The sequence below is a fragment of the Podarcis melisellensis genome, assembly GCF_964234715.1.
Source record: "Podarcis melisellensis genome assembly, chromosome: 8".
NCBI lineage: Eukaryota > Metazoa > Chordata > Lepidosauria > Squamata > Lacertidae > Podarcis > Podarcis melisellensis.
The window spans coordinates 9,601,347-9,622,805 of NC_138540.1; the positions used below are offsets into that span (position 1 = coordinate 9,601,347).

General features: G+C 45.7%; 1 protein-coding gene across 4 annotated transcripts in view; it reads left to right on the forward strand.

Moving 5' to 3' along the window:
- RPH3A (rabphilin 3A) overlaps nucleotides 1–21,459 on the forward strand; it is a 121,506-nt gene that overhangs the window by 69,526 nt on the left and 30,521 nt on the right. For 3 of the 4 annotated variants that reach the window (XM_081923242.1, XM_081923241.1, XM_081923240.1), the window contains 5 exons: nucleotides 1,587–1,716; nucleotides 5,178–5,264; nucleotides 5,603–5,759; nucleotides 7,525–7,566; nucleotides 13,297–13,458. In XM_081923242.1, the coding sequence (XP_081779368.1) occupies nucleotides 1,587–1,716; nucleotides 5,178–5,264; nucleotides 5,603–5,759; nucleotides 7,525–7,566; nucleotides 13,297–13,458 (578 nt within the window). The remainder of the gene's footprint in view (nucleotides 1–1,586; nucleotides 1,717–5,177; nucleotides 5,265–5,602; nucleotides 5,760–7,524; nucleotides 7,567–13,296; nucleotides 13,459–21,459) is intronic. The other variant, XM_081923243.1, reaches the window with a different exon arrangement.

A 21,459-nucleotide genomic window follows, 5' to 3' on the forward strand; every position in this document is an offset into this window, starting at 1 on the left:
CTTACAATTACTCTGTATATATTCAACAAATTTACTCCAATCCTTTTCGAACTTTGCTTCTTTTTGGTTCCGAATCTTATAAGTCAATTTCGCCAATTCTATGTATTCAAACATTTTTGTCTGCTACTCCATTAAAGTTGGGATTTCCATTTCTGAGCCACTAAGATTCTAGTGGCGGTCGTTGCGTACATGAATAGTTTGTAATCTTCCTTTTTTAATTCATCCCCTGTTATCCCTAGCAAAAATGCTTCTGGTTTCTTTGGGAAAGTGTATTTAAATACTTTTTTCATTTCGTTTTATATCATGTCCCAATATTTTTTCATTTTTTCACACATGCACCACATGGGCCAGGGCCGTCTTAAGCATATCTGGCACCGTGGTGCAAAGATCCCACCGGCGTCCCACCCCCCGTTTCCCAGAGTTGTCGACCTTTTCCCAAGCCTCTGCGAGGATCACTCTCCTCCCATAGGGGCTTGGGAAGAAGAAGAGTTTGGATTTGATATCCCGCTTTTATCACTACCCTAAGGAGTCTCAAAGCGGCTAACATTCTCCTTTCCCTTCCTCCCCCACAACAAACACTCTGTGAGGTGAGTGGGGCTGAGACACTTCAAAGAAGTGTGACTAGCCCAAGGTCACCCGGCAGCTGCATGTGGAGCAGCAGGGAATTGAACCCAGTTCACCAGATTACGAGTTCACTGCTCTTAACCACTACACCACACTGGCTTATGTTGTTGATGGGGCGCAGCTGGAGGGTGTGCAGGAAGGAAAGAAAGGGGAGGCCGCCGGCAAAGCTGCGCAGCTCCCCCACTCGCTGGGGCGCCCCGAGAGGCCAGCGCCCTGGCACAACGCGCCAGTAAACCCAATGGGAAAGACGGCTCTGAGCACAGCCATGTGACTTAAGGCTGGTGGGAGCATGGCTGCGCAACCTTGGGCTGATGGGAGTAACTAGTTCAGCAAGATCTTCTCATAGCTGTCAACTTACAAATTTGAAAATAAGGAACCAGCAGCCTCGAAAATAAGGGATCAGCAGCCAAAATAAGAGATTTTCCTAGCACAGTTATGTTCAGCTTCAGAGCCCCTATGAACCAAAGGCAGAAAGCCCAGCCAGCAGCCAAACAAAGCCTTAAGCGGTGGTTCCCACAGCGCAGCAACCCGGCAAAGGGGATGCAGCAAGGAAAACCACCGTCACCTCTCCACTGGGAAGCGCTGAGCAAGGGCGAGTCCCCAGGCAACGCGGCCGATTTGATCGGCACAAGGCATGCAAGCTCCACCCCCCAGTCGTTCTTAGACTCCTTATTGGGTGAGCAACGCAGCCAAGCAACACAGTTGGAGCCTCCCTCTTCCCTGGCCAGCAGGGAGGGAGGGAGAGGAGCTGCTTCCTTTGAAACCCAGGAAATTTAAGGGACATCATCAATAAGGGACAGCAGCGGGACACGGCGCTGGGATAAGGGAGTTTCCCGCCAAATAAGGGACAATTGACAGCTATGGATCTTCTGGGTTGGAAATAGGCTGATTTAATCAATTAACGTGGCCAAAAGCATCCTGTTGTTGTTGTTGATTCTGCTGCCTTGCCTCCTTGCTTTTAGGCGTCTCATGAACCGCCTGGAAGACATGCGCCGAAACGTGGCCGGTGACGGGGTCAACCGCTGCATCTTGTGCGGCGAACAGCTGGGGCGCCTGGGGTCAGCCTGTGTGGTGTGCGAAGATTGCAAAAAGGTGAGGAACCCAAATCTCTGCCCCCTTTACCGTCCCCCTTGCCCTCGCATGCTTTCTTCCAGGGGTGGTCCAATGCTTTTTTTGCTTCCTGGGACAAAGGGCAGGATTCTGAGGGTGATTGAACTACCAAGGTGGCACCCTCAGCCGACCTCAGCACCCAAGAGGGTCTGGAGGGAGGAGGCGGCCTGTGGCATTTTGGCCTTTAAACGCTAAGGATGGAGATGATCTTGTCATGAAATTCTACTTATTATTGATCCAGAGTAGATTCCAATGTATAGTTAGCAGAGTAACAACTTAAAATACATTGCAGGAATTCCCCAAAAATAGACCAGAAGCAATTGATATTTCATCCAGCAGAGCTTTTACTGCTACTGAAGGCAAATGAGCATAATGGTCACAAACCCAATACATTCAGGAGTGGCACTGTCCATAAGAAATCCAGTTGCAGCAGACTTAACTTAAACTTAGAATAACTTATAATAAGTCTAAACCAGGGGTCAGCAAACTTTTTCAGCTGTGGGCCATGTTGGGATACTGCCAGGGAGACAAAGGCCATCACTGCCTCCACGCCGACTCCGGACTCCGGACGTCCATCGACCTCCCGTAGATACAGTATCAGCGTTTAGCGACACGAGCTCCAGAAATAGATTGCCACATTCTTGGGCTGATGCACACTCTATCAGCAGAATTCACACAGCGAAAGTTGCACAGCAGGAGAGCATATTTACAAGTTTATTCAGCGTTGGTCAGAACAAAGAAAAACATGACCGCCTGCTAGCGTGTTCAGGCGCAAAGAGAGAAAACGAAAGCAACAGCAAACACAAACATCCTGTGAACAGGAAATACGCAGACTCTGACTCACATAGCCTGCTCCCTTTTAAGGTGGAACGGAAATATACTAACAGGCCAGCCCACCATCTCTCAGACTCTCAGACTATGTGTTGGGCTGGACTATATTTTGAAGAAAAAAATGAACGAATTCCTGTGCCCCACAAATAACCCAGAGTTGCATTTTAAGTAAAAGGACACATTGTACTCATGTAAAAACACACTGATTCCTGGACCATCCATGGGCTGGATTGAGAAGGCGATTGGGCCGCATCCGGCCCATGGACCTTAGGTTGCCTACCCTGGTCTAAACTTTAACACTATACAGTGGTACCTCTGGTTGTGAATCTGTTCCGGAGGCCCGTTTGCAACCTGAAAAAAATGCAACCTGCACCTGCGGGTCGCGATTCATCGCCTCTGTGCATGCGCGCAATGTCATTTTGCGCATATGCGCATGTGCGAGCAGTGAAACCCGGAAGTAACCCTTTCTGATACTTCCGTGTCTCTGCGGGACGCAACCTGTAAACGCGCAACCTGAAAGCAAACGTAACATGAGGTATGACTGTACAGTGGTACCTCAGGTTGCATACGCTTCAGGTTGCATACGCTTCAGGTTACAGACTCTGCTAACCCAGAAATAGTGCTTCAGGTTAAGAACTTTGCTTCAGGATAAGAACAGAAATCGTGCTTCGACAGCGTGGCGGCAGCAGGAGGCTCCATTAGCTAAAGTGGTGCTTCAGGTTAAGAACAGTTTCAGGTTAAGAACAGACCTCCAGAACGAATTAAGTACTTAACCCGAGGTATCACTGTATACAGAACACCACACCAGAAGGAAAGAGAGATAGAGAAAGTGAAACCCAGGCTCCTTCTGGCCCTACTTTTATAGTCAGCGTGACCTTGATAGAAAAAGATAAGAGAACCAGTTTAAACCAGCTGTACTCAGCTTCTCTGGAAGTATAACCCAAACATCATGAAGCTTCTGCTTGCTTCTTCGCACAGAGAAGCTTCCAGAACCCTCTGGAATTAATTAGAATAGGATCTACACATCAGATCAATACTTTCTGCACTAAGAAATGCAAACTGACAGATCTTTCGCCACTGCCAGAAGTGTGATGCCTCTGAATATCAGTTGCTGGAAGTCACAGGTGGGCAGAGAGCAGAGGCAGTTGCACTTGTGAGAACAGGATTCTGGACTGGATGGACCTTTGGCCTGATCCTGCAGGTGCTCTCCTTGTGTTCTTATTTATTTTGGAGGGGGAAGCGCCCCCTGCACCTTGAACCGTTCCTCCTGTATTCCTCACCAAAGCCTCAGAGCAGCTTCGCTCAGATGGCCAGGCAGTCCTCCTTGCCCGCCATCTCGAAAGCAAGCTTCGCTGTGCCAGGTATTTGGTGGAAAGATGACATCCTTAATTAAGCTGGAGGCAGCCTCCCCTCAAGGGCGCGAGTGGCAGCGCCAGGGCTGCGCGGCACAGATGGCACGAGAAGGCTCCCCCATCTGCTGCAGTCGACCTTCCGCAGCCGGGCCAAAAAATGTCTGGCGCCATTTCTGTCAGAAACGTGACTCTCCTTGATTGTTTTTATTGGAAAGTGTGTATGTGTGTGCGCGCACACAGCTTTCAGACAGGCCACATCCAAATAATTATAATAATAATAGCAATAATAATAATAATCAGTGCTTTTTCAAAAAAAATAATGTAGGGGTACGTTCATTTTGCCAAAATCACCATTTTATAGTTCAAAATGGGAAAAATAAATACAGTAAATGGACAGAAGTACAAAGATTCACTTTGTATTTTTTAAATTACGCACAAGATTATTCTAAACACAACCAGATTTTATCTACTTTAAAAAATTTTCACTTATGATCTTTTTCTTTTACTTCTTTATTCTTTATTCTTTCTTTGTTCTTTTTTCTGATATCTTTCATTTCACTGCTTTATTGTGAATAGCACTTTATATAGGTATAAATAACTGTAAATATGAAAAGAGACAAAATATTCTCTAATTTTTTCCCCTTGGTTAGATGTATTTTCTTTTTCTTTTGTATTTTCTTTTTCTTTTGTATTTTCTTTTGTTGTGAAGATGTATGTTTTCTAATTTGTACTTAATAATAATAATAATAAGCATAATAGATTCACAAAATGTTTAGGGGTATGCGTACCCCTGCGTCCCCCTCCCCAGAACATAATAATAATAATGCCAATATTTATACCCCGCTCATCTGGCCCATCTGAAAGCACTCTTATTCCACTTTAAAGAGACTTGGGATCTGTGGTTTGTTAAGGGTGCTGAGATGTGTTGGGAGACCCTCCCCCAATTCCTCCCCCCATAGCTTCAGTTCCCAGAGTGATTTGACAATCAATCCTTTTTCACAGTGACTGTAGCTCTAGAGGAGCTCTCAGCGCCCTTAAGAAACTACAGCTCCCAGAATTCTTCACTGCTTAAAGCAGGACCATAGCATTTGAAATGTGCGTTGTGATTATGGGCACTGTCTGTCTTCCAGCGCCATATCTGGGAGACCAACATGGGCTGTTTAGACACCCGTACACAGACATAATGGAAGTCCATCTTCATTCTGACAAGGGCTTTTCTGGCTGTTTTCACAGTGTTTTGTATCTTTCTTTCCCATGCAGAACGTCTGCACTAAATGTGGCACCCAGACCAGCAACAGCCGGCCTCATTCCATCTGGTTGTGTAAGATCTGCTGCGAACAGAGAGAGGTCAGTCGGGAAGTGGCTTGTTAGACCTGCGTTTTCCTGGGAAATATATGAACGATGCAAAGAGTATATTCAGATGGTCTATCCTCATATGCCTATTTGAGGAGTCAGGACCTCGTGGCCTCCCCAGCTTCAATGGATTACAACTCCTATTACCCGTGGCAATTCTTTTTTTTTTTGATTTCTTAAATGAAAATTCACCAGCAATTAGTATGAATTTCTCCTACTTTCTTACGCAATTTGCCTAATATGTATAATCTTTTGCAAAGTGATTTCTTCTAATATGCTGTTTTCAGTGACATACACGGTTCTCATGCCTCTTTGTCCTGTTCTGTTTTCAGGTATGGAAGCGCTCTGGGGCGTGGTTCTTCAAGGGGGTGCCTAAGCAAATGCTCCCCGAACCGATGCCCATCAGCAAGAGCAAACAGCAGCCGCTGCCCAGTGAGGCAACCGCCCCTGCTCAGGACTCGAAGCCGTATCCTCGCCAGCAGAATCGCGGTAGGCAAAATGTGCTGCTGATTATTGCACTGCTGATAATATACAGCATTATTAGATTAGATTTCAGCATAGGTTAAAAAACAAAAACTCCAAAATAATAAGTCTCTGCTGCAAGGAGTTTACAGTGCAAGCTTATGCAGTAAGAAAGAAGAGAGGCATGGGAGATGCAATGGTTAAAAATTATGGTGCCCCGCCCTGCTTCATTTGAAATTGGCTCGATATCGAGCTCCTCCCTTTCCTGAGAATGTTCAGCCTTGCTTATAAAATTGGTGCACATGTTTTGATGACTTGCACATTGTACACTTGTTTAGTCTAGCCCAAGGTTTCCCAAACTTGGGTCTCAAGCCGTTTTTTTGGACTACAATTCCCATCATCCTTGACCACTGGTCCTGCTAGCTATGGATGATGGGAGTTGGAGTTCAACAACAGTTGGAGACCCGTCTGGGAAACCCTGGTCTAGCCCATTCACTGAGGACTAATCTACACTCGTGAGTTATAATGTTAAAAATGTGTTATAAAAATGTGACACCAGAGGGCAATGTAGAGCAGTGATCTGTCACCAATGGGAAATTGCATTGAGAGCTATATATTTTTTTTAGCGTTTTCCAGATCAGTGTAGATCCAGCCTGAGATCGTTGGAGAAGGCCCTTCTAGTCATTTCCTGGCAGAGATTCACCTGGTGTTGCATCGCCAGAGCACCTTCTCTGCAGTGGCCCCCATGCAGTGGCATGAGATTCTGTGGTGCCTATAATAATAGTGTTCGGCCATGCAGGGAGCGGGTGGCGCTGTGGTCTAAACCACTGAGCCTCTTGGGCTTGCCGATCAGAAGGTCGGCAGTTCGAATCCCCGCAACAGGGTGAGCTCCCGTTGCTCTGTCCTAGCTCCTGCCAACCTAGCAGTTCTAAAGCATGCCAGTGCAAGTAGATAAATAGGTACCACTGCGGCGGAAAGGTAAACAGAGTTTCAATGCACTCTGGTTTCTGTCATGGTGTTCCACTGCGCCACAAGCAGTTTAGTCCACATGACCCAGAAAGCTGTCTGTGGACAAACGCCGGCTCCCCCGGCCTGAAAACAAGATGAGCCCCGTAGTCGCCTTTGACTGGACTTAACTGTCCAGGGGTCCTTTACCTTTACCCGCCATGACATTCTCTAGTACTGACTACTGAAAATTTTGTATATCTGTAGCATTTGCTTTTAGTTTCTTACAGTTTTTACCGATTTCATTCTGGAAACCACAGTGTTGTTACAGTATGGAAGGCAATCTATCAATGTGTTCAGAAAAATAAATGAACAAATGCAGTAGTTTGCTTACATTGACTTTTCGATCATTTTAAAAGATCAGATCGACAGCATTCAAAGAGTGTGCTGGCTCTGCTTAGTTACAGATGGTGCCTTTGGGCATCCCTTAGCAGTGCTTGCTCTGCCTCCAATAGCACCTGGTCAGGACTGAAATGCCTTTTTTGTTGCAAGAATTCGCTTCCAGTGCCGTCTTTCCCATAAGGGCTAGGGGTGCAGGGCGCCAGGATTTCAGGGGCACCAGGCCAAGAGTCTAGGGCTCTTCTGTGCCACAAGTTCGGGGGCGACCGAGCCAGCGAGACGCTGAGGCGGCCGGCTGGCTGGTTCCGCCCTCCTGTGTGCCTGGGACTGGGCAACCGGGGAGGGGGATGGGCACCAGGTGGAGCTTTGCACCCCAGCACCGCATAAGCTTAAGACAGCCCTGTTCACTTCCTTTCAATAAACAATATCCCTTCCTTTTGCTTCCAAGGTCAAGCTGAAGCAGCTGCCCCCATCGAACAGGAATCCTATGGTAAGAAATCTTTCTTCTTTGGAATATTTATTCCTCTTCATTGCATTTGTATCTTCTCCATTGTGTTCTATTAGGGGAAATTGCTTTCAAAAATGCATATGCCTTGGTTCTCAAACACCTTGGTACTCAAACAACTTGGAACCCAAACACTGTAAACCTGGAAGTAAGTGTCCCGGTTTGTGAACATTTTTTGGAAGCCGAACGTGCTCCATTTTGAGTGTTATGCTTCCGTTTTGAGTGCCACACTTCCGTTTTGAGTGCTACGCTGAGGTCTGTCTGTTTTTGCTATTTATATTGCTTTTTTTTGTTTTTGTGGCTTTTTGTTTTGTTTTTGGGACTGTGTGGAACCCAGTTCAGCTACTGATTGATGGATTGATTGTGTGACTGCAGTACATTGTTTATTGCTTTCATTTTATGGATCAAGGGTCTCGTTAGGTAGTAAAATTCGTGTTAAACTGCTGTTTTAGGGGTTGTTTTTAAAAGTCTGGAACGGATCAATCCATTTTGCATTACTTTCAATGGGAAAGCGCGCCTTGGTTTTGGAACGCTTTGGTTTTGGAACGGGCATCCGGAACGGATTAAGTTTGAGAACCAAGGCACCACTGTATTAGGAGAAAAGTGAACTAAAAGAGTGGCAAATTTTTGTGAGGACTCGGTTGGTTGTTTTTTTTTAAACAAACTGATGCAAAAATGTTGAGAACCAGAAAAATAAGAAACAGGAACTGAACTTGTCAGATCCCTCCCTCCCTCCCTCTGTGCAGTGAATTTTCTCTACTGGCTTCAGTGGGTGAAAGCCTGACTTCTCAGCAGCTTTCAGCCCCTGCACCTCTTTCTCCTTGTAAACTAACCAATAGCTTGGAGCAGTTTGGCCTTACACAACTGTTCTGGGGGGGGAGGGGCGAGTTCCCTGGTGGTTCCTTCTTCCCACCATTTGGGCCTGAGAGACTGATGAGCTTTTGTCTTCCGCTGTCATTCTGAGGGGCTGTCAGCTGCTCATCAGGAGGTGCTAATCTTGAGTGATTGCCCCATTATTAAAATCTGGATCAGCCTGCAAATCACAGGGAAGAGCCTGGCGCCCACGGGAATGCCAGGCGTTGGCTGGGTGATTGATGCCGTCAAGACAGTCATTAGTTTGCTCGTTGTGGCGGCAGATGATGCACGCAAGCGCTGGCACACTGTAATTGTGGCCTGGCTCTTAGCTGTCAGCTGGAGAGCCAAGTCTCTTTTCCTAATTGCAAAGACTCTCCTTCCCCCTTGGCACAGCGAGCCAGCAAAATTGCCATTCGCTTGATGTGAGTAAGAATCTAAAAATATAAAAATAAATATTTTAAAAATCTATTAAAAAATCAATCTATTGCAAATTCCCTCCCTCCTTCCCATGTGAAATAAAGGGTAACTGCTCCCCCCAGGCTTATACCTTCCTTACAGGTGAAACTCGAAAATTAGAATAGCATGGAAAAGTTCATTTATTTCAGTAATTCAAGTTAATTATTTTTTTAAAATATTTTTTATTAACCGACCAATCAAATCAAATCAAATCAAATCACATCACATAAATTCCAAATTACAAAGCCGAATTTTAAATTTTTGTTGGGGGTACCCATATTTCAAGTTCCGAAGGGGATCCAATCATCTTGCTGCTGCATTAATGTCCACAAATCTGTCCAAATAATGTTCATAATTCTATCCAGTCCTATCTTGCTGTTTCCCACATCTCATCTTGTTATTTTCATATATTTTTCCTTATTCTTTGTGACCTCTTCTGATAATCTCCCTAAGCAGGTAAAAACAAATTGTAATCCTGTGTGAATTTTTCCATTCATCCAATAGCCATATCGAGATCATCACTTCCATAAATAAAAGCACTCTTTCCATCATTAATCTTGACAAATCTGTTGCCTTCTTTAGTCCTCTGAGGAGGTTCGCCCGCAGTATGAAAACAGATCCATTCCTCCTCCCAGACATAAATCTTTCGACAGAACTTGCCAAAATGGTGACACTGTTTTTTTACTGCGTCATCCCAAAGCTCTTGTACTTTCCTCGATCTCCTTAAAACATGCTTTTGGTTAGAATTTATTTCCACACAGTCTTAAATCATCCAGCTTAGGTTATTTAAGCAGCATTTCTGACTTATGAGGAGGGATTATCCGACCCGTCTTCTTTCACGGAGGTCCCTTCAATTAGCAGTCTTTTTTTTTTATATATATATATATTTATTAAGATTTTTAAAGAAAAAAGAAAAAAGTACATTAATAATAAACAGTATTATTTTGCTTTAACAAAGTTTCCTGTCATCTTTGAACTTCCTCACGCCTCCCGCTCCCATTTACGTCATTAATAAATTTTTGTCAAGCAAATTATCATCTTATTTCCAACTTGTATACCAATAAAATACATTAAAATGATTGTCCTTCAACTTTGTTTCTCTTAATCTCTCTTGTCATCATTTCCTGATCTATTTTAGTGATGGCCAATTGTTTATAACCAAGCATCTTTCTTAACATTCCATTAAATCACAATATTTTTGTAAATAAGTCTTAAATTTCTTCCAGTCCTCTTCCATCCTTTCTTCTCCCAGGTCTCGGATTCTGCCGGTCATCTCCGCCAGCTGCATATAGTCCATCAGTTGCATCTGCCATTCTTCCAGTGTGGGTAGATCTTGAGTTTTCCAGTTCTTGGCGAGTAATATCCTTGCTGCTGTTGTCGCATACATGAAAAATGTTCTGTCTTTCTTTAACACCTTCTGGTCGACAATGCCCAGGAGGAAGGCCTCTGGTTTCTTAGTGAAGGTATACTTAAATACCTTTTTCAGCTCATTATATATCATTTCCCAGAAGGCCTTCACCTTAGGGCAGGTCCACCAGAGGTGGTAAAATGTTCCTTCATTTTCCTTACATTTCCAGCATTTGTTATCTGACGAATGGTATATTTTGGCAAGTTTAACTGGGGTCATGTACCATCTGTATATCATTTTCATTACATTTTCTTTCAAAGCATTACATGCAGTAAAATTCAACCCAGTGGTCCACAACCTTTCCCAGTCCTCAAACATAATGTTATGCCCAATGTCCTGTGCCCATTTTATCATAGCCGACTTAACCATTTCGTCTTGTGTATTCCATTTCAACAGCAAGTTATACATTCTTGAAAGTACCTTAGTCCTAGGTTCTAGCAGCTCTGTTTCCAACTTCGATTTCTCCACCTGGAATCCTAACTTTTTGTCACTTTTAAAAACTTCCTTAATCTGAGCGTAATGTAACCAGTCTCGCACTTTATCCTTCATTTTCTCCATACTCTGCAATTTCCAATTGTCTCCGTCTTTTTCTAGCAATTCCCAATATTTTGGCCAATAGGCTTCCATATTGGTTCCTTTTCGGGCCAGTCTTTACTCCCCATTCTTCACTTGAAATATGTGCATTTGCTTCTTCCTAATTGTTTATTTTCAAGTTGCTGCAGCTAGTGGCGCGAATCAGAGACAGCGTCCAGGAGAGCCGAAATCCACGCAAGGGCGTTCTGCCTAGTGCCCTCACCACCTCGAATCCGGGGGTGATTTATGGGCACAGCAGGCAAGGACAGTCCCCCCATTCCCTTGGGGGGGGGCAGGGAGGCTGCATACTCCCATAACAGCCTCTTAATTACCTCGTGTGGGTTGGAGAGATGTTATTGTCGACCATCTTCCAATGCGCCCCTATTGGCCCCCCCAGTAATTCAACTTAAAAGGTAATATGATATATATGAGATAGACTCATGACATGCAAAGCGAGATATGTCAAGCCTTTATTTGTTATAATTGTGATGATCATGGCGTACAGCTGATGAAAACCCCAAATTAACAATCTCAGAAAATTAGAATATTGAATGAAATCAGCAAAACAAGTATTGCAAATAGAGCAATATTGGACCTCTGAGAAGTAGAAGCATGCATATGTACTCAGTACTGGGTTTGGGCCCCTTTTGCATCAATTACTGCCTCAGTGCGGCGTGGCATGGATGCTATCAGCCTGTGGCACTGCTAAGGTGTTATGGAAGACCAGGAAGCTTCAATAGCAACCTTCAGCTCTTCTGCATTGCTCAGTCTCATGTCTCTCATCTTTCTCTTGGCAATGCCCCATAGATTCTCTATGGGGTTTAGGTCAGGCGAGTTTGCTGGCCAATCAAGCACAGTAATCCCATGGGCATTGAACCAGGTTTTGGTACTTTTGGCAGTGTGGGCAGGTGCCAAAGTCCTGCTGGAAAATGAAGTCAGTATCCCCATAAAGCTCATCTGCGGAAGGAAGCATGAAGTGCTCCAAAATCTCCTGGTAGACGGCTGTGTTGACCCTGGACTTAATGAAGCACAGTGGACCAACACCAGCTGATGACATGGCTCCCCAAATCAACACAGACTGTGGAAACTTTACACTGGACTTCAAGCATCTGGCATTGGTTGCCTCCCCATTCTTCCTCCAGACTCTTGGTCCTTGGTTTCCAAATGAGATGCAAAAGCTGCTCTCATCAGAAAAGAGATTTTAAGAGAACTTAGAGGTCCCAAGTGCTCTAGCCCTAGAACCTGTTTTCAGCGCCAGAGCTGAGCCTCTGGGCCTATGCAGAGTTCCTTGCACTTAGAACTTAGAAGCCACAAGCGACCTCTACAGAACCGGCAGTTTGCAGGTTGGGGGTAAGGCGTCCTACAAAACAAGCAATGACTTTAAGATACACTACATGCCAAGCGGGGAAACAGCACAGGAGATCAACTCACACTTGTATATTCTGGGCCAAAATAAACAGTTTTGCTTTTTAATTTTTTATATATTTTTTATTAAATTTTCTGTTATACAATTTAAAACATTCACTTTTATATCCTTGAAATATCAGCGACTTCCCTTCTTCTCTCTCCACGGTTCATTTTGCATAGCATAAACCCCTGCACGTTTTACAAAAAAACTAAACCATTCAGTATTCCACCATTATATCCATCAAAACTTATCAATGCTGTTGAATTTATCTTAATGTTGCCCACGTTTTCAGCTGTACACAGTTATTTCCCATATATTCAATAAACGTTTTCCAGTCTTCTCTAAACTTATGTTCTTCCTGTTCTCTTATTCTGTTTGCTAAATTTCAAGCTGAGCAATATGCAAAGTGAACAGTTTTAGAACAGGGTTATATGAAGATATTCCCCCAGCCCATATATTGTCCGTTTGCACTGCACTGGAGTCAGGTTTCTTGTCAGCATTCTGCAACTGATCCTTTCTGTTATGTACTGAAGTTCTCACCCTGGGCCAGCAGGGGGATACTGTAGATAGTTTTCACTCAGGTCCACATATGCAAATAAGGGATTGAAAGTGACGTTCAGTGATTGGATAGTTACAGAAAGTGTTACAGTTGCGTTGTAGTGGAGCTCTATATAAGCAGGCTGGCTGAACCCTTCAGTTCAGTTCTGTTCTGGCCTGTGAATAAACAAGAGCTGTTTGAAGAATCGCTGCGTCGTCTGATATGTTCACCCTCAACTTAACACTTTCCCTTCATCGCTGGATGCTAAGCCCTCTCTGTGATTTTACCGCAGGTCAGTCGGTGAGCTTTCAGGAAGCAAATAGCCCTCCTTCCTGCAGTCTGCAGCTTTTTAGCATTTCCTTCTTGTTTGCAGTTGTCATGACTTCCAGCTGAATTTCTTTGCATCTGCTGTTCCGATGGGAAAGTGACTTCCCTACTGTTTGTGCCCCTGCCCCTCTTTTTCTGATTTCTATGCAGGCGCTGAGCCAACCACAGCTGCTTCCAGTCAGAGAAATTATCCACAAATTAGTCGCAAACCTTCCGAGGCCAAGATGGCGCCTGGTGGCAGCGAATATATTAGTGAGGACAACCAAAACTGGGAACACACTAGGGAGAATGAAGCTGGTCAGAGCCCTGGAGGTGAGAGAAAAGCAGGCAGAGAACTACCTGCACTCATGTGAGAATGTTCCACCTATAATATATTCTAGTGTCCCAAGCCAAGCCCCATGCCGCTCACCTGGGAGAACCGCTGAGATCCTTGCAGACTGGAGGCAGGCAAAAGTTGTCACCATCTTAAAAACAGCTATTTAAAACATTCAGATACAGTGGTACCTCGGTTTAAGTACTTAATTCGTTCCGGAGGTCCGTTCGTAACCTGAAACCATTCTTAACCTGAAGCACCTGCTGCCGCCACCATGCGATTTCTGTTCTCATCCTGAAGCAAAGTTCTTAACCCGAGGTAATATTTCTGTGTCTGTGGTTTGGGAGCTGTACGGCCAGGGGAAAAAACAATGCTGTCCAGGGTTGTAAAACTGCAGAGAGAATAACTGGGTGCACTCTTCCCACCTTGGATCAAATTTATGCTTCCAGGTGCCATAAGAAAGCTGCAGAGATAGCGCAGGATAGTGCGCACCCCGGAAATGATCTCTTTCAGCTTCTGCCTTCTGGAAGAAGGTACAGGGTTATAAAGACCAGGACTAGCCGCCTGAGAAACAGTTTCTACCCAAATGCAATTCTGGTTCTAAATGCATCATAAGGAGTCTCTATAGTATATTGTATTTTAAAATGGGGTTTCAGAGTTTTTAGGGGTTTTGAATGTCTCAAGTAGATTTTTCAATTTCATTGTTCTGTATGGGACAATTTATTTTTATTTAATAAATTGATATGCCACTTGTTTGCAAAAGAAAACCTCAAACAAATTTCAAAGCAATTTACCGAAACAATGAAACAGTAAAATTACAGTGAATGCAGTTAAAAACAGCTGTTTGAAAAACAGGAAAAAACGGTTGTGGTTCGAGGGCCCGACCCCCGCGAAGTGAAATGAAGACACAAGGACACGTAATATAAGGTTAATGGGCTAGAAAAGGCCACAACTTTATTGATCACAGCAATGGAAAGGTATTGGTTTAGGCATTGGATTGAAACAAGTGGTTTTATTCACCAGGGGTTCATCACCTGTTGATGCTAATCCAACTATAGGCTCACCCCTGCTGTCACCGAGGGTCGTGCCATGGCCTCCCACCAAGCAGGCATTGGACAGAATACACGACCGCCAGATTCCTTTAACGGAATACCCCTAAAAATTGAAGGCATAGGCGATGGCCACACCTAGCACTTCGACACACCACAACACATTATTCCAATGCCTAACCTACCCACCAATACCACAAAAGTTGTGACGATTGCTACGAGGTAGGCGAAAAAACCAAAAAGCCTAATGCCAAATGGAAAAACTCCTACCAGGCCCCCCGGACAACCAGGGCAACCAACCTAAGGTCCATGGCAAGGCCAATGACCTAAGCCCTAACTCAAAGGGAGTGGAGGGTGGGTGACTCGCGATGGGACGACGATGAGGAAGGAATGAGGCCAGAGAGAGGCTGGCGCTGCAGTAAAAGGCTGCTGAACACGCCCCCTCCGCGGCACCTGGTTGGGTGGCCACCGGGGGGGGGGGCATGAGCGCCAGCCAGGTGAGCTGGAGGCAGGGGGCAACGCCCCCTGTTAGGCAGTGCTCGGGCTCCCGCCCACAACCACTCCCCTCTCTTTCAGGGAGGAGAGTCTTTTTTAACATCAGCAGGAAGCTAAAAGCATTAAAGCTCTCGTCAACTTTGTAAACACCTGAGTAGGCTTGTCTGAAGAAAAAGTTTTTTAGCAGGTGCCAAAAGAAGTGACTGCCTGATGTCAATATGTAGGGAGTTCCAAAGTTTGTGTGTTGCCATACTGAAAGAACGATTTCTTATAAATGTGTAACGAGGATTGTGTGGCACCTGTAGCAATGCCAACTCTTTAGATCAAAGCAGTCGAGGGAGCGTGTATGAGGCAAGGTGTTCTCACAGGTAAGCTGGTCCCAAGTTGTTAAAGGTTTTATGTCCCAATATAAACACCTTGAACCTGGCCCAATAGCAAATTGGCAGCCAGTGCCGCTCTCTGAGCACAGGTGTTCTGTGCTGTTGGGGTCTCACTCCTGCCAGCAATCGTGCTGCAGCATTCTGCACCGACTGCAGCTTCACAAGTTGACATTAACACAGCTGCTGTGTTTGTGATGCTGTCAGTTGTGTTTCCCTGCTTCGCAGCTGCGTTGTCCCTTTAGACTTTGGTGTAATATGGCCTTGGAAATTGCCCTGGTATGAAAAAAAGCTAACAGATGATGGACAGCATCTGTCAAGGAGTGAGTCTCCCTAGATGGGGACTGTAGGATGATGGGGTCTTTTGATGGGGTCTTAGCTAGGGGAGCCAAGCGGCTAGGTTTTTGCCCTGTGAGCTAAACACAAACTGGAAAGGACCCAAGATTCCTCCGCTATGCAGGGAATGTTTAAACAGCCTGCCGTAGAAGAGATATACCCATCGTGTAATCCCCTCGCCTCCTGCCATATGGACTGCTGGCTTTCATCTTGGCTGAATTGCAAAAAAAACGATGCTGCAATGTTTGATCTCATTATCTCAAGATCTGGGGCAGCAAACTGGCTGACTGTGTGCCAGGATCTCTCCTGTCCAAATCTTGCCACAGTGCAAACTCAATTAAAGTACAATCCTGCATCTGTCCGCTGGGGATAACAAGTTCTCTAGAGTTCCGCAGCGGCTTCTATTTGGATAAACGGTGGTATAGGGAGTTGGGTTTCTTTAGCTTGGAGAAGAGAAGAGGTATCTCAGAGAGCTATCTTCAATAATCTGAAGGGCTGGCCCACAGTAGATGGAGCAACCTTTTTTCCCTGCTGCTCCAGAGGGCAGGACCTGAATTGATGGATTCCAGTGACAGGAAAGGAGATAAACACCAGGAAGAAGTTTATGACAGTAAGAGCTCTTCGACAGTGGAACAGACTCCCTCAAAATGTGATGGACTCTCTTTCATTGCAGGTTTTTTGTTTTGTTTTTTGCTTCCAGTTTAACTTTAAAAAATAAATAATTTTTATTGGTTGTCTAAATTGATACAAATCAAGCCTAATTTATTTAATTTAATACTTAATAATAATAACAATCAGGTTTCCCACTCCTGTTGCCAACATACGTCCATCTCGTCTGTTGTTGCCACTTCCTTTTTTCCTTAAAATCCGCTTGAAATCTTCACTAGATGTAAAGCATTCTCACAGCTGCCAGTACATTCATACCTCAGGTTACAGACACTTTGGGTTGCGCACCACGCCAAACCCGAAAGTACCGGAATGGGTAGTTCCAGGTTTCGACGCTTGCGCATGCTCAGAAGCGCCGAATTGCAACCCGCCCGTGCGCAGACACAGTGCTGCAGGTTGCGGACGCTGCGGGTTGCGAATGTGCTTCCTGCATGAATCAGCTTTGCAACCCAAGAGTCCACTGTATAGTGGTACCTCGGGTTAAGTACTTAATTCGTTCCGGAGCTCCGTTCTTAACCTGAAACTGTTCTTAACCTGAAGCACCACTTTAGCTAATGGGGCCTCCTGCTGCCGCCGCGCCGTCGGAGCCCGATTTCTGTTCTCATCCTGAAGCAAAGTTCTTAACCTGAAGCACTATTTCTGGGTTAGCAGAGTCTGTAACCTGAAGCATATGTAACCTGAAGCGTATGTAACTCGAGGTACCACTGTATACAACTTCACAAACAGTATTCTTTTTGTTTTCCATAAGTATATTTCCCTTTTCACATGTGTAGTCATTCAAATCAATGTTCTCAGACCTGTTGCGGAGGGATATTGGGTCCCTTTTCTCGTTCCCTTTGCTGCTGTTTTTACAGGGTCACATTCCAAAGCATCTTGCTTGCAGGCTGAAAACAGTTCCGTTTTTCTTGACATAAAGTCTTTCCCCAGATAATCCACTTTGGCCCCTTTCTCCCTCTCTACAGATCTGGTCCATCAATCCTTTTAATTGCATTCCGTTCCACCTTGTTCATTGCAGGTTTTTAAGCTGGACGGGTGGCCGCCTGTCAGGGATTCATTAGCTGTGATAATAACACGTTCAAGTTTGTTTGAGGCAGGTGAGCATCGAGGAAGTCTGAGAAAGCAGGTGGAGAAAACAACCAAACAGTTGGGCAACTCTTTCCTTTCCTTTGATGGGGTTTCTATTTAGACTCATAGAATTGCAGAGCTGGAAGGAACCTGCAAAGAGTTATCTAGTCTAGTCTAGCTCCCTGCAAGACAGGAATCACAACTAAAGTATCCATGACAGGTGGCCATCCAACCTCTGCTTTGAAACCTCCAAAGAAGGAGAGTCCACCACCTTCTGAGTAGGACCATTCCAACGTTGAACATCTCTTAACGCCAGAAAGTTCTTGCTAAGGTTTAGTCAGAATCTTCTTCCTTGCAACTTGAGTCCGCTGGTGCGAGTCCTAGACTCTAGAGCAGGAGAAAACAAGATTGCTCCATCTTCCATGAGAAAGCCCTTCAGATATTTGAAGATGGCTCTTGTGCTGGGCCCGGGGTAACCTGAGAAACACAATCCAGGACCAGCCCAGAATCCGAAGGTTCTGCTAGGAGTCAGTCTGACAGGACACGAGGCAGGAAACCAGGCAAGGACAGGTACAGGATCTGGCATACAGCAATGTTGCTCCCGCAACCTGGGGTGGGGTCCGACAGCCTTTTATCTTTGTCGGGGTAACGGCCGGTCCTGATCCCCCGGCGACTCACCTCCCTGTTTCGCCCGAAGGCAAGCACTCCTCCTGTGAGTACTCAAGTCTCTTCTTCTCTCAGACCATAGTCTCTGTAGCTTGGGAGATGTCGGTGGGTTACTAGACCCAGGGGCCGCCTCAGCCTCCCCTGACCAAACCGGTAGTGGAGCAGCTGTAAGTGATGGCCCAGCTGAAGGCAACGAGGTCATCCCCGCATCTGGATCCAGGACAGGCTCAGGCCCCTGACTCGGCCCAGCTGGTGTTTGTTGCAGAGGAACCTGTGCAGACTGGGACTCTTCAGGATCAGGTCCCAGACTTGGTTCAGATGATGCCTGAGGCAAAGGTTCCGGTGCAGACTGAGTCTCCTCTGGTTCCGAGTCCAATCCCGAGTCCCAGGCCATCACACCTCTCATCTCACCTCTCACCTCTCAATCTTTTCTTCAGGGATTTTCAGAGTAATGGATGCAGATTTTTTTTTAAAACAGCAACAACCTAAAAAGGTGTTTTTGATCGGGGTTTCTCTCATCCGCTTCCTAGTTTCTGATCGCTGGCTGTGTTTTTATTCCTTTTATCCTAAATATAGCTGACCCACTTGAGTTATTTATCTGGTGGGGGAAGCGAGAGATTATTTTCTGCCTTCTTTAGGAGTAAAACTGCACAATTTTGTAGCTAAGTCCCGGGGCTTAATATTGTGCTCCAAAACCTAGTGTTTTATATTTCCACGAGTCAGCCTTTAGAATAGGCAGAACATGACTGCCTCTGAGATTGTGTTAAGTTCCCCCCCCCCACCTTCCACAGGTAACCGCACCCAGCTATCCATTTTTTCCCCCAAAGGGTCTGGGACTTAACCAATTGTAGTCACATCAGGTATAGCCCCGTTGGTAGTGAGAGAGGGCTAATCCACACCTCCATTTCCCTTGCTGATTTCCCCTGGGGAAACCTGATCTCTAGTGCTGAATCAGAACAAATGGCAATTGGGTTTCCTGCAGATTGCTGTTTGTTCCGATTAGCGCTAAAGAATGGGTTTTCCAGGGGAAAGTGGCAGAGCAAATTCAAAACCGCTTGGTCTCGTGCCGAAGAAAGCTCAGGACAAGCAAAAGTGCTTTCTAGGCATCTGTGGATGAGACCAAAGTCTCAGTGGGTACAGACAGATCAGGGATAATCGGTTTCCATTTTTAAGTGACTAGATTGGCAACTTGGAGAACTCTCACTGAGTCTGGGGTCACTTTCCTCATAAGACAACGTGATGAGATGTTGCAAGAGTCATTGGGTAAATGTCAAAATTACACCACACATTTGGTGGAGTTACAGTGGGCCAGGCGGGTCAAGGTGTGTCACGTTCCTGATTATTAGCAAGATTTACATAGTTCCAGACGGAGCTTACACAAAGCATTGGCATTAGAAATAGGTTTTTGCTGGGTTTTGTTGACATGACAACCGTGATGTCTGGCAGGGCCTTGATGATCCCTTTAGGCAGCGCACCTGGGCAAACAGTAGAATATTTGGTCAATGACACTATCTAGGGTCATTGATCAAAAGGAAAAGAAAGGAGAACCCTTTAGGTGCTTCCCCTGATGGGTATCGGTCTACGTGGTCTCACACTTTGAGGTAAAGGTAAAAAGACCATGCAGACACCAGGTTTCCCATAATGCAAGGGGGCACACAAGCTTTTCAAGTTCCAAAAGAAAGAATCCGACATTTACAAACGGTTTTACCATGGTTTCATTGAGAAAAACAAGCTTTCATTGGTTTAACACCCTAAATAGAATGTGTCTGGTTCCTATTGGATTGCTAGAGCTGTGATTTCCTGCTGCTTATTTTTTCTGGCTGCTGGAGGCGCTGAGGGATTTAAAGTCTTAAATGGCTGTGGAGCGAGTGGCTTTGGATAGGTGAGAAGGGAAACTGGGGCGCAAGCCTTTATTGAAGGAAATAACAATGGGTTTAGCAGGCAGATTGGATGGCAGGGGTTGTGTGTGTGTAGTGCAGAACTTTCCAAACTGCGTGTCACGACACTTTAGTGTGTCGGCCGCAGTGTGCAGCTGTGTCGCACGATATGGGTCCGTATCTCTTATAAGGGGTTCGTTTCACCTTGCTAGGGAAACTGAATTACTGCATTGCAAAATAAAAAGGTAAAGGGACCCCTGACCATTAGGTCCAGTCGTGGCCGACTCTGGGGTTGCGGCGCTCATCTCGCTTTATTGGCCGAGGGAGCCGGTGTACAGCTTCCGGGTCATGTGGCCAGCATGACTAAGCCGCTTCTGGCGAACCAGAGCAGCGCACAGAAATGCCGTTTACCTTCCCGCCGGAGCGGTACCTATTTATCTACTTGCGCTTTGACGTGCTTTCGAACTGCTAGGTGGGCAGGAGCTGGGACCAAGCAACAGGAGCTCACCCCGTCACGGGGATTCGAACCGCCGACCTTCTGATCGGCAAGTCCTAGGCTCTGTGGTTTAACCCACAGCGCCACCCGTGTCCCCTGCGTCTCAAAATAACGCATGTCTAAAAAGTGTGTCACCGACATAAGGAGTTTGGAAAGCTCTGGTGTAGTGCTTTGCAGGGCCGTCTTTAACCGGGGGTGCAAGGGGTGCAGGGAACCCTGGTGCCGAATTCTTGGCGGGCGCCATTGGCTGGCGGGCACGCAGCTTCCCTCCCAAGCCTCTGTGGGAAGTGCTCTCCTCCCGCAGTGGCATGGGAGAGAGTTGCTCGCCCACCAACCAGATGGCTGGCAGTGTGCAGCTCCCCACGCCACTATCTGTGTATAGGACGACCTCATCTAATACGCGGGGAAATATGGTAATTTGGGGTGCTGGGTGAATCTTTGCACCCTGGTGCCGCATATGCTAAAGATGGCCCTGGTGCTTTGAGACTACGATTGTATGCACTCATCGATGCGCATCGCAGAGGAGTCTGAGCAGAACAAAGATGGTGCACTAATGGAGGAGTGTACAGGCAATGGTTGGTTTTCTGGTAACAAAACTGAAGACACCTCTACTGATAGTTGTTATGGCTCCAAGGTGTAATGGATTCTAAACAGCCCCTTTAGCTGTGGCACTTAGACCAGTGTTTCCCAATCTTGGGTCTCCAGCTGTTTTGAACTACAAATCCCATCATCCGTGACCACCGGTCCTGCTAGCTAGGGATGATGGGAGTTGTAGTCCAAAAACAGCTGGAGACCCAGGGTTGGGAAACCCTGACTTAGACTATTCCGCCTGAGACATGTGATGCTCCTCCCTAATCTCTGCTTTCTCCCCCCACTTTTTTTAAAAAAAATAGTTTTTATTCTTTAAATTTACCCAGTCAGCCCCCCTCCAATACATTATAAAAACCTGTGTTCCTGTACATGCACCACAACT